The 12614-nt window shown below is 41.7% G+C and overlaps 1 protein-coding gene across 1 annotated transcript in view; it reads right to left on the bottom strand.

Annotated features, from left to right (window-relative positions):
* The window catches only part of LOC108680891 (mucin-17), a 44698-nt gene extending 36676 nt beyond the window's left edge, over positions 1-8022 (bottom strand). Inside the window, exon 1 of the mRNA XM_018169818.2 lies at positions 4721-8022. Within this exon, the coding sequence (XP_018025307.1) occupies positions 4721-7102 (2382 nt within the window). The 5' untranslated portion in view covers positions 7103-8022. The remainder of the gene's footprint in view (positions 1-4720) is intronic.
* Positions 8023-12614: the final 4592 nt, after the last annotated feature.

The following is a 12614-nucleotide window of genomic DNA, read 5'->3' as shown; positions in this document are numbered from 1 at the left end:
TTCATTTAAAATCCAGCGATCGGTTGGTTTGAGAGCCGTAGAGACAAATCCCATAGGAGGACGATAGAACCGACGAGATTAGATATCGCCAGCATCTTCGATAACGAGACATTGAATGGCAGTGCATTTCTATGTAAGTTACTGGGAGATGCTTAGAAAATCCCTTTGAGGCCCACGTTTGGTAGCAAAACAGGATACACCTAAACAGAAATACACCGAACAAGAAAATGCAAGATCTCCAATTCCTCTTGACGAATATAAATATCATTGTAATTAAATAAAATACTAAAGATTCACTACAACATCGATATATGACTTTTGATAATCAATAACCGAAGCATGCTCTGAAGCAGATGGTGGCAAGGAATTTCTTTGAGCACATGTATGAGGCAGTGGATTCAGTGCAAGTGAGCCATTAGATGACGCCGCTTTCTCAGCTGCGACACTAGAGCGAGAAACTGACACACTTGTCGCGTCGTCCAAGTCATAAATCGAAACAACGATTGAAGTATATAAATAAAGGGCCGTAAACAATGACAATAAAGACCAAAAGAAAACACGGTGGATGTAGCTAAAAGCTATATAAGCTGAGTGAATTAGAGAAGAGTGGGAGATGGGAAAAAATGATCTATGAAAAATACTGTGGAGAAAAAAAGGAGTACACAAGAGGACGATTACAGCAAAGTGAAGACTTTGAGAGAAGGCAAAGTGAGGCTTAGAGGAAATAAACATGACAAGAAAGTAAAAAAGTGACGTATGGATTACTGGGAAGAAATTAAGAGGAAGTTCAGATTGGAAGCAGAGAGGTGCAGGGGATTCAGAGGGGCAAGGGGGGAGGCAGCAGCGGCTCCCACGCTACACAACATGACGACAAGACGTGGCAAGGCAAAACCTGCAGATGTTAACGTGTTGTTTCATCCATTTTCTCACGGCCAGAAATATAGACGATAATGAAAAACAGGTCAGAGAAAACGTCGACGAGTGAGGCAAATAACTGGAATAGCATACTCAACGAAAAGAGATAGTAGATCATACAGTATGAAATAATATACAAATCTGTCAACGTATATATGTTCAAAGTATTGGAGAGGTATATATATATCTAAAAATTATTCTTCGATGCCAAAGACGACATGATTAGGGAATCATGATTGGTTGTGATGCCTTCTGTCAAGGTTTCGATTTTCCAGTGTTTTCAGGAGCGTGTTGCAGCAAATGTGAGTGCATACGATTACAGCTTCATGATCTCTCTTTAAGAAAAATAAACTAATCCAATCTACTTGAAGTCGAAGTTAAAAACATTTTTCGTGTAAATTTTTCAATGCAGGCGGAATGTAAATCAAACAACCACTGCAATTCGAAATGATAAAATGAAAACAGGAGCCCGGTTTGATTAAATGCAAAAAAAAATCCCACATCCAGCCAGCTACTAGTGCGCGTCATTTGTGTATAGGATCGAAGTTAAAAATATTATAAGAATCTGAGCTGGCATAACACGAAACTGCTCGTCCATGCGAACCTTAAAACACTCGCCACGGGCAACACGAGCAACCTCAAGCGTGAAGGGGCGGTCGAACATCAGTTTTATAGCGACGTCAAAAAACAACTTTCAGGAGTAGACAACTTCTGTTTATAATTCAACTGTAAAATCAACAGATAAATAATACAGCACATTAGAAAAGAAGTTCTGATGATAATAGTCTAAATGAATTCTCCTACCAATGAGCGACTAGACTAATTAGTTGTAATGACAATTAACGCAAATGACCTCCACTAAACAATACCAGTAATTCAACTAAAACTTTAAAAAAAACTGCACTGGTCAGTTTCACAATGTATCCTCATTTACGAGATCTTTTCTAAGTTTTGTACGTATATCTAACATTTAGAAGTCCGTCAAACTTACGATTTTCGATACAATGGATAAATGGAATATCTTTATACTTTTTGCGACCATAAATAATATATGACTGAAAAGTATCTATCGCAAAAGACATAAAATCATTTAAATTGGAGCAAGTATGGTAGCACAGCAAGCACCCGAGGACGCGTCTAAGCCACACCCGCGGCATCCATGACCTTGTAGGTGAAGCTCGCAGTCGGTGCCAGGCGGTCATGCACTCGGTCGGCCGGTCCTAACTTGCCCGACCATCTGGAAATTTACTATGACATCTACTAAGCTAACATGCGACAGATAGTCGGTTATAATAGAACTTGGTAAACTATCACATGATTGATAGCGACTCGCTTAACATGAATTTTGATCTGGTCCAGAAACATGGATGACTAACATGAGCTTCTATACTGTACATTGTTACCGCGGGCGACTAACACAAGCAGTGTCAATGATCTCGACGAGGTAAAAAAATAAAACTTACGACGTCATGAAATCAGATATTTTCAACACGGAAACCATCACTTGGTTCGTGTTCCAGTACTGTTCAAACACAGAAAAATGTATAATTTTCAAGTCCTTGACGGCAAATTAGATACCCTGGATGGAAAAATGCTATCGTGTCCAGCCCAACTCACGCAGTCTGAACTTTATGCACGCGAGCTGGATCAAAGAACTCTCAGAGCATGAGAAGTATCAGCGTTCTTTTTTAGCTTCAAACGGCACTGATTTTCCTAGGGGATAAACATAAAGAGAAAAGCAACTATTGATTCAAATGGAAAAAGAATGTTGGCGCGGTAATGATATATAGTCAGAAAATTGTTTAAAATAGTCTGAATTTATTTCAAGAATATCTGTACTCAACGCTGATTTGCCTTGAATTATGAGTGCACATAGGTAGGAATGCGTAGTGCATGCGTCTCATACTGCATGAAGACGCTGTGCGTACGGCACGTGCGTCATACAGCACATGTTTTAAGCGCGAGTGCGGAACGTGCTATTATGTATACTATTCCAGAGTGATGGAACGCCCAGTGAATGCATCTCATAACGCATAAGCAAAGCGCGCAATAGCCGCGCATGCATCATGTGCTTCATACCGGTTGGACATGGACATGGCGTGGTGTCTTATACCGCAGCGGGCGGGCGGACGGGTCAACCGTACCTCATGTGTCGTATACTTTGCGCCGTACAAGGAAGTGGTCGTCATTTCAGACACCGCATCAGGCAGGCGGGTGCGCGTCGTGTGTCTTGCACCGCACCGGCAAACGGTGGACATCGCGTTCCTTGCACCGGTGACATCGTGTTCCTTGCACCGGGCAGGCGGGTGGACATCGTGTTCCTTGCATCGACAGGCGGGTGGACATCGTGTTCCTTGCACCGGGCAGGCGGATGGACATCGTGTTCCCTGCAACGGGCAGGCGAGTGGATATCGTGTTCCTTGCATCGACAGGCGGGTGGACATCGTGTTCCTTGCACCGGGCAGGCGGATGGACATCGTGTTTCTTGCACCGGGCAGGCGGGTTGGGTGGACATCGTGTGCCTCGCACCGGGCAGGCGGGTGGACATCGTGTTCCTTGCACCGGGCAAGCGGGTAGACATCGTATTCCTTGCACCGGGCAGGCGGGTAAACATCGTGTTCCTTGCACCGGGCAGGCGGGTCGGGTGGACATCGTGTGGCTCGCACCGCACTGGGCAGGCAGGTTGAGCGCGCAGATGCGGCAGGTGTTAAAGCGCCGACTGTACACAAGTGCTCTCATTCAGAGCACGCTCGCTCTCACATACCACCAGCGACATCTGCTCTCAACGCTCACTCATGAGATCAACTCTTAAGTTAGGAGTTCCTTCGAGTTACCAAACAACGTTGCATGTCGCAGGAATGGAGAAATGTATGAACAATCTGTACGCAAGCTTAGTTTTTCTTCAATAATAATGCAAGAGCAAATAATGGAATAACGCCAAGTTAATAAAGTACACATCATTCAAGTTAGTGCAAATAATTGACTTTTAACCGTTCTACGCGTATTTCTTGCTTATCAGTTAACAGGCTAATACTACAAATTTTATTTATCAATTATAAACATGAATATTTTCTCAACATGATAGAAATCCGTCCTCCACCAATGCGATGTAAGTGTGCTATCAATGGCCGGTAATGGAGTGCTGCTGGGCAGTCATATAGTGACGTCATATCAACTTCATTATTCCTTATCTCTCCGCAAATGAGTCACATCAGACTCATCAAGTAACGTTTCCGTTGTTAACATTTTTTCAATAATTGAATTGTTTTAATCAAGGACTCCTGTTGACTATATAACATAAATTTTGATCAGCGTGCATTGCTGTAAGCTTTATAAAGATTAATTTCATGGTTGGCAAGTAAAAAGCGGTAGTTTTAATTTAAAATAAAAGCAACTTGAGGCTCGAGGAAACTGATTAAATTCTTTAATTGATGAAAATATAAATGCTCGAATGGAGTTCAGTTTGCTTAAATAATTGCATATCATATAAAATGAAAAAAAAAAACTGAGAACACTTGCGTACCAAATGGCGCTTGTTGAATATCAACTATAAACGATAGTTTACGATGAGTCAGAACATGGAGAGGCATGAGTCAATCAATCTCTGTGCTCTGGCAAACATGTGCAGCTTACTCACACCAACACACGCTGAATATCAGTGAAATCGCTAACGAGTGATATCAGAACTCACCAAGGTTAAAGCTTGGTAGGAAAAGATACAATAGAAATATTGTCTTTCGTTCACCCTTCATTTTTCCTATACCTTGAAACCTTATTACCTCCTGCTAAAGATGCAAGTTCTTACCTTATTAACTCGTTTCGAGATGTCAACGCCGTCGTTCTCAATGTAATCGGGAGTGTTGTCTTTCTTGCCGATGAAGTTGAAAACGAGACTATTGGACTGTTCCTGATGCCATCTATCTTTTGAGGTTTTAGGACGATTAACTGTATTGACAGCCTCAACAACTTCAGTGACCTCGTCGCTCGTTGACGAAAACGTCGTGACTTTCGTTACTCGTGCTGGCGAAGGATCGAAATGAGATGGTTTGGCAGCGGTCTCACTCATGTGCTTTGAAGGACTGACCACTGAAGCTGGTGATACTTTAGGAGCCGAAGCTTTGAGTGAAACAAAATGTTTAGGGTTAAGAGGAGGAGATGGGGAACGAACAACGGACTGATTCGGATCTTGACTTGGAATAACGGCGTCAGCGGCGGTTTCGAGGAGACATGAAGTCTTGGGAGCTTCAGGCCCTGCTGTCGGCTTGGTCTCCAGCCCTGGCACGCTTTTGACGAATGGCTGCTTGAGGGGAGGATTGCTCGCTGTAGGAGCTATGTCCCCAGTCGGTGAAACAGGAGCCTTATGCTTGAGTATGGCAGAAGCTGACCAACTAACTGCACTTGAGTGCGTTGGAGTTGATAGCGGATCGAGTATGGGTGAAGAGACTCCGTTCATGAACCTGGCTGGTGGCGCTGGTGCCGCCGAGTTGGGTGTCGAGCTTTGCGTTGGGAAGGAAGTCAGAGACGGTAAAAGTTTACTTGATGTAGGGGATAACATGGATGGATTGGCCGCGAGAGAAGCAGTAGAGGAGGTAAGAAGAGACGAGCTTATTGGGCTGACAGGGATTTGTCTCGGCAGTGGAGAAGGAGGAACTGCAATTGGCAAGCCAATGCTTGTTCTTTGAGGCAATGCAGGAGGCGAACCAAGTTGAGGAACAGAGTTAGGTTTGGGTGGGGTAGACTCCACTAAAACTACAGGCTTCGGAGTGAGATAATCCGTAGGCTCTGGCTTGAGTATCTCTTCTCTCCGAGACTTTTGAGCATTTTTGCGGTTTTCAAGCAGCACCCTAGTGTTTTCGATACTTTTTTCAGAGCGCAAAGACCCGATTGAAGGAGGTCTCACGGAAGACTTAGGACTCATTGAATCTTGAGCAGATGAAGGCTTCGAAGGCACAGACGAAGTGAATGGATCTTTGCCAAACTTCAACAAATCGCTGTCATTAGCAACTCCATTGGTATCGGGACTGCCTACTGAAGCTGTTCTTACCTGAGTTTTTAGAATAGGAGTCACCTGCTTCAAAGAACCTTTTGCTTCATGTATGGAGTCTGGCCGTCGTGCTGTCAAGCCAGCAGGTTTTGCCTTGGGCAAGGGTTTATATCCTGTGGGAGTTGGAGCCTTGGTCGTTGCAACAGGCTTCGTACGATGTAACTTACTTTGACCATTTGGCTCAAATACAGACTTTATTGTCTGTAGCTTAATTGGAAGTTTTAAATCTTCAACATTTTCAGTAGTTTCGGGTTTTCTCTCGGGTTTGTTAGGATGCGATGATTCAATAATGATGACATCTTCACGCGAGTATGAAGACAGCGCGTCGCCAGCTGACTTGCTCTTGGCAATGGTGACAGCAGGACTCCGCTCAGAAGGAATTTCCCTGCGAGCAGCACTCAAGCAATCAACTGAACGTGCTCGTTTCATAGCTTCCCTTTTAGCAGATAGATTGGATGTTCTACCCCTAGGAGCCGCAGCCATCCCTGGATCACCATCTTCAGCGTCTAGGAGATCTTCAAGAGAACTAAACCTACGCAAAGCAGGTCGACTTTTATTCTCCCTCATGGCGAGGCTCATATATCTATTCTTCAGTTTGGACACGATACCGGGCCCATACTGTAAGTCTTCCTCTCCGTTGCTGAGAGCGCCATTTTCATCTCCACAGTCACCATAATTACCATCATGAAACACCTTGTGGTGCATCTTATCACCACGTTTTACGTACGAGTTTCTACTCATGCACTCATCAACACTTTCATTTGGTTTCGAACGCGCCGACGCTCTACGCGCTCCTCCACTCACAGTGTCTCTCTGCAAACTGACGGCCGACGAGGCGGAGTAGTGAAGGATTCCGTGTCCGCTCACTGCGCGAACAGTCAATTGCCTGTTCGGGCCCTTTACAGAGCAATAGTAGGGACCGCTGCGAGTTTCCACCAGCTGTTGTGGCGCGGCAGCGTCATGACGACCTATTGTGAGTGGTTGAGCTTCACTTGTGTTCGGTGCAGCGACCTGGCGAGACGTATTTGACGATGCTGCAGCAGTCAACCCTAGTGCATTTGCTCTTTTTCTTAAAATTAATTCCTTCTGCCATAGTGGTAACTTGTCGAGCATGGAATCACTATAACCGGAAGCGCTTTGCATGTTGAATGTAAATATTTTTCTGTTTTCTAATTATTGATTTTTACCTGAATAACTTCTGAGTTAATAAAGCCGGTACAACAACATGAGTAACTAGTTTACCATAATAGGTAGATCAATATAGGCTATATTGATTGAAAAAAGCCAGCTTAGCCAGGGGTTGTAGAAACTCGATTCCTTGACTTAAACTGATTTAAATCAATTAAAATAAATAGACGGGAATGCAGGGATTCACAGAACAGAATCATCCGCACCCCAACACCGACCTCGCGCTACTGAGCGCAACAAATGATATCGCTTAGTCAATGAAATTTGATAACGCTCAGTGACGCGTGTCACCTGTGGCAACGTCATCGAATATACTATCGAGATATTGTGAGATAAGTTTAACAGGTAAAATTCGCTGCTCACACCTCGCAGTGATCGCCGATTGACTCACACACTTGATTTGTTGCACTGCAACCTTCAATGAGCGATGCAATTCACAATAACAGAGTTACGATGAGAGTTGCTATTTCCAGTTTTTTTCTTGTCAGAATGGAACTCAAATCACCGTATTAAGTATTGACGTAATGAATTGAACAACCAGGGTTGAGTTCAGTTCATTCTTATATTCCTTTCGCTCAGTTCTAAACTTTCATTCACAAGTGAATTTTTGCTAAGCACGGCCTTTGATAGGTTATCTTCACCAAAAGCTTTTGAACATTCCTAAAATCGTTCCTCTCGAATTAAATAATAATGAAAAGAGAGCACGTGAATTTTGCAACGTGAACCTCAACCACACTTTATAAATTAGCTGGACCCGTACCAACAATCTTTTTCAGAAGCTTTGTCCGCAGATAAAATCATTTCCCTCTAATAAACTTGATAGAAGAGATGCCGTACAGTTAGGGAAGTGTTGCTGCACCAGACCATATCGATCTACTGGACGAGTACGCTGCAAGAGACCGCTGCCGCACATGACTGGTTGGATCAACGGGCTCGCTGGCTCTAGGGAGGTAACGGTCAACGCACGAACGTACGCAGGTACTGCACTTGCTCTCTTTACGTTCCAATCTCACAGAGAAAATATTTGGAGCATCTCATGGAGAGGTTGGAGGAGCTGGGAATGCAACTGCTAGTAAGAATGCGTCTGGGCGATGAACAACAGCTGAAATTTAAATTGAAACTTTTATATATCATCCCCTGTTTGTTTCATTATAACTGTAAGAAACCTTAATCATGAGGAGATAATTTATTTTCTTGTGCGGATTGTTACAGAGTGAATTTCGCCTGATTAATTTTCTCGATTAAGTTTTGTCACGCTCGTTTATGGACTTGAATCCAGCGTCGTCATGACAACCTTGAGCTGCCACCTGTCACTTATTATACTCAGAAATACAGTCAAATAATTACGTTCATTTTTAACACGTTTTTCTTAGCTTAGCTTCGCGTTTGTTTGTTTATTTGTTTGTTTGTTTGTTTGTTTGTTGTTAACATTGACAACGAAAATTAGCCCACTTTTGATTGTTCTAGAGATCTGAAATTCGGCATGCAGGCTATTTTCGCCTAACAATTTCAGATACAATCATAAAAACTAGTAATTAGAGACCGAAATTAGTTTAATTGAGTAAAATATATATATAGTATATATATACTGTATATAGTATGACGTGCGGGCGCTCACGTTATAGTCGAGCAGGCGCTGACGCTGCGTATCATCGATACGTACAGTACGTCAAGTCATACTTAATCAAGTCTTAATCGTTTTTCTTTTGGACTAAAAAGTAGAAAATAAAATACTTAAAAAAACTAAAAAAAACACGTTTTTCTTGTGGACTAAAAAGTAGAAAATAAATTATGGTTCGCCCCAAAAAAAAAACGTGGGTCGTGCTGTACGTTCACCATCAAATTTCCAAAATTTAAGTGTTGTGTGCTTTTCGCTTTAATCATTAATCTGCCCGACACACGTTTTTTTGGGGCGAACCATAATTTATTTTCTACTTTTTAGTCCACAAGAAAAACGTGTTTTTTTTAAGTTTTTTTAACTATTTTTTATACATTATATTTTGCATTATGCACATTTTAATAAAATCCCAGCCAGCCTGACTGCCTGCCAGGTGCCTCACATGAATCCTATCATCGTAACTCAGATCATCAGATGCCTCAACTATTATGCTACGACACATAAAACCTTATGGAATTGTAATTTTAATCGGAAAATTACACATTAGTTGTTGCAAAAAAATCCGTTTTCTTTGTTTAAATATTGCTGGAGCCTGGAAGCATCAATACCTCTTAAAATCTCCCAAATGGCAAATGCTTACTTACAAATAAAACGTAAAAGACATATCATTAAACTGTACGAAAGATTTCGGTGTAATGTTGTCAACCTCAGCCTGTTACTAGTGTCAATATGTTAGTTGTTAGTCTAGAGGTGGGCAATAGCGCGCTACATGTAGCGGCCGCTACATTTTCGGTAGCGGTAGCGGCGCTACATTTAAGCCAGTGGTTCCCAAACTTTTTCAGGCTGGCGCCCCCTTTGGCTCCCTAGTGAATTTCTAGCGCCCCCCACCGACATATAAAAGCATACGCATCTTTCTTGAAATTTAGTACGCTGTAATTTTAAAACATAATGGTTAAACACAAATGTGTATTTCAAAAATAGAACCCCATTTAGCAAACCAATATATATTTCAGTTGCTTTAACTGTTTCAGAACTAGAAACCTAGGACGTCTCGGGCAAATTTAAGGCCGGACTCGTGGCCGGTCTCCCTGCCAATCTCCAAATTCAGTGACCACGAATATCTCCCAAACTAATGAACGCAGCTCAATGAAACTTGGAACATGTATTCATCAGAACCGAACGGTGATGTTTAGCTCGTGAAAATTTGTTGCATTTCACCTTCATTCGTGAATTATATTGCGATACAGGCCGAAATTCGCAGTGATCAAAGAATTTCGTCCTAACTACTGCAAAAATTTGAACGAAATTTTGAATAAATATTCCTAACTACCAAACGGGGATTTTTTTTTTGTTCAACTTACAATAAATTTTTCGATTTCGCCTTCGTTTGCGAGTTTTTTTTTATTTCATTTCACCGTCATTCTTGATTTCACACTTCCTTAGATTTGCCTCGCATCGCCGGGTATTTTGATTATCGCCGCACCGGGTATAATTTCTTCTAAACTACTGAAGAGATTTCAACGAAATTTTGTATGTAAATACCTTACTTCCCAACTGTGATGTTTAGCTCGTGACAATTTTTATAATTTGCTTTCGTTATCGAGTTATACAGATATAGGAGAAACGACAGGCTTCTCTACCGGCCGGTTTAACCATAGCCGTTTACGTATATAGCCGTATACGTATAGCCATATAACTCGCAAACGGAGACAAAATCGAAAAAAATTGTAACAATCTGAATATCATCGTTGTTGAGGTTAGGTTTTGAAATACTAAGTTTCGTTCAAATCTGTTTAGTAGTTTGGAAGAAATTTCTTGATTACTGCGAATTTAAGCACGTATTGCCGTTTAAATCACGAATGTAGGTGAAATTGAAAAAACTCGCGAACGAAGGCAAAATCGAAAAAAATTTCAGGAGCTAAACATTACTGTTTGGTAGTTAGGACTGTAAATTTAAAATTTCGTTAGAATCTGTTCACTAGTTTGGAAGAAACTCCTTGATCGCTGTGAATTTCGGCTCGTATCGCCATATAACTCACAAATGAACGCAAAATTAAAAATAATTTCACGTGCTACGTATTACCATTAGGTCCTAATGAATACGTGTACCAAATTTCATCGAGTTACGTTCATTAGTTTGAGAGATATTCCTTTATCGTTCATTGATTTTGGAAATTGGCCGTGAGACCGGCCGCGAGTCCGGCCGTTAATTAATTTGTCCAAGACGTAAACCCAGGGCAGGTTAAAAAAACAGATCTGAATGAAAAAAAAAACCATCGCTGGGAGTCCGGCTGCAAGTGTTGTGTATAAATCGTCAAACAAACGCTCAAACTTCTGACTTCGGACTGCCTCCCCCTATCGCCCCCAAAATCTTTCCACCGCCCCTAGGGGGCGATATCGCCCACTTTGGGAACCACTGATTTAAGCAATTGTAGCTGTAGTGCCCACTACATTTAGAGCATGTAGCGGTAGCGGTAGCGGCCGCTATATTTCATAGTAGCGCTGCCCAGCTCTGGATATACGTATTTATAGGAAATTTTAGGTTTCAGTCAGCCATCTATTATAATATACGAATCTTATAGAAAACGATAATGGGGGAGACTGAGCCAAATTTTTTGAGGCGAATGGAAAGGCTGTTCAGTGTTCAAGTGGCTGGTAATGGGCTCAGTAACCGACCATAAAACTAAACACTTCGCAATTACTAAGATTTTTCGGTACTCGGCCAATGGCTCAGTAGCCTCAGTAGTGCGGGCCGCAGCGTCGCCCGGCGACAGCCGCGAGTGGGTCTTTTCTAAAAATCTCATGGCTCGTTTGTCTGTAACGTTTTCATGTCCTTTGCTTATCGTTATCGCGTTATGTATTCCGTTACTAGAAGAGTGATTGGTATTGAAGCTGAAGGAGTGGTACTGCTGCGGCACAGAATTTTTGCCATTAATGGTGGAAATTGTTGTATTCCTCCTTTGCGTTGGCAGAGTTTCAAAAACGTCCGCGAGCGTGAGGCGTGTGATCATTGTGATTGACTGATGGTATCATCACTATCAAGGGAGAAAGTCAGTTGCGTTCACGGCGAAAGCACGTATGTTAAATTGCGTTCTCTAAAGTAACCGGTGATTCATTGTGAGCCAAACTTAATACTTATCATATCCACACCTAATAAATTATAATTTTCAGTGAATTCAGTCTGCTCCTGGAAAAACTCAACTGGCTTTCTCCCTCAGAGGTTTGTCAGTCAGTTTTTTTTTTATTTTTTTTAATTATTATTATTATTATTTTTTTCTTCTCTTAATTTTTGTTCCCTTTCTTTTTGCTCTTATTTCTTTGTTTTTTTTTTCTTCTCTTTCTGAATTTATTTGTTGGTACTTGGTAGTTGGTTGTTGTCTTGTAACTCTTGTTGACTTGTTAACTTTTGTCAAAGATAGTACTCGAGTCTCGTTTGAACTGTGATCAAGGTAAGACGCATAGTGGCAAAGCAAAAACTTTTTTAGACTCCACCTCAAGTTCAATTTTGAGTCCTATAAGTAGATCAGAAAAGTATCCTGGATACCAGCATTGTTATACATAAGAAATTGGTATAAATCTGGAGTAAATGAGGAAATTGAAAATGAACTGATTCTAGAAAATCTGTGCTTTGTCACTATGGTAAGACGTGTTCCATTGCCTTGCAATCTCAGTGTCAGTTTTCTTAAGTTTTGAGAGTGCCTACCGTGAACACAATGAATATTACATCTGAGGAACAAGACCTCATTGACCCAGGTGCAGCAATGAATACACCGCTAATAGCTGGTCAAGAGTTGACAGAGTCGCAACTTAGACACTTCTGCGAAAATGACTTTGCCGGCAGAGATGAAT

This window comes from Hyalella azteca, unplaced genomic scaffold (genome assembly GCF_000764305.2).
Source record: "Hyalella azteca isolate HAZT.00-mixed unplaced genomic scaffold, Hazt_2.0.2 contig7483, whole genome shotgun sequence".
Lineage (NCBI taxonomy): Eukaryota > Metazoa > Arthropoda > Malacostraca > Amphipoda > Hyalellidae > Hyalella > Hyalella azteca.
The sequence above is the reverse complement of the archived record's forward strand: the minus strand, read 5'-3'. Positions and strand labels throughout refer to the sequence as shown.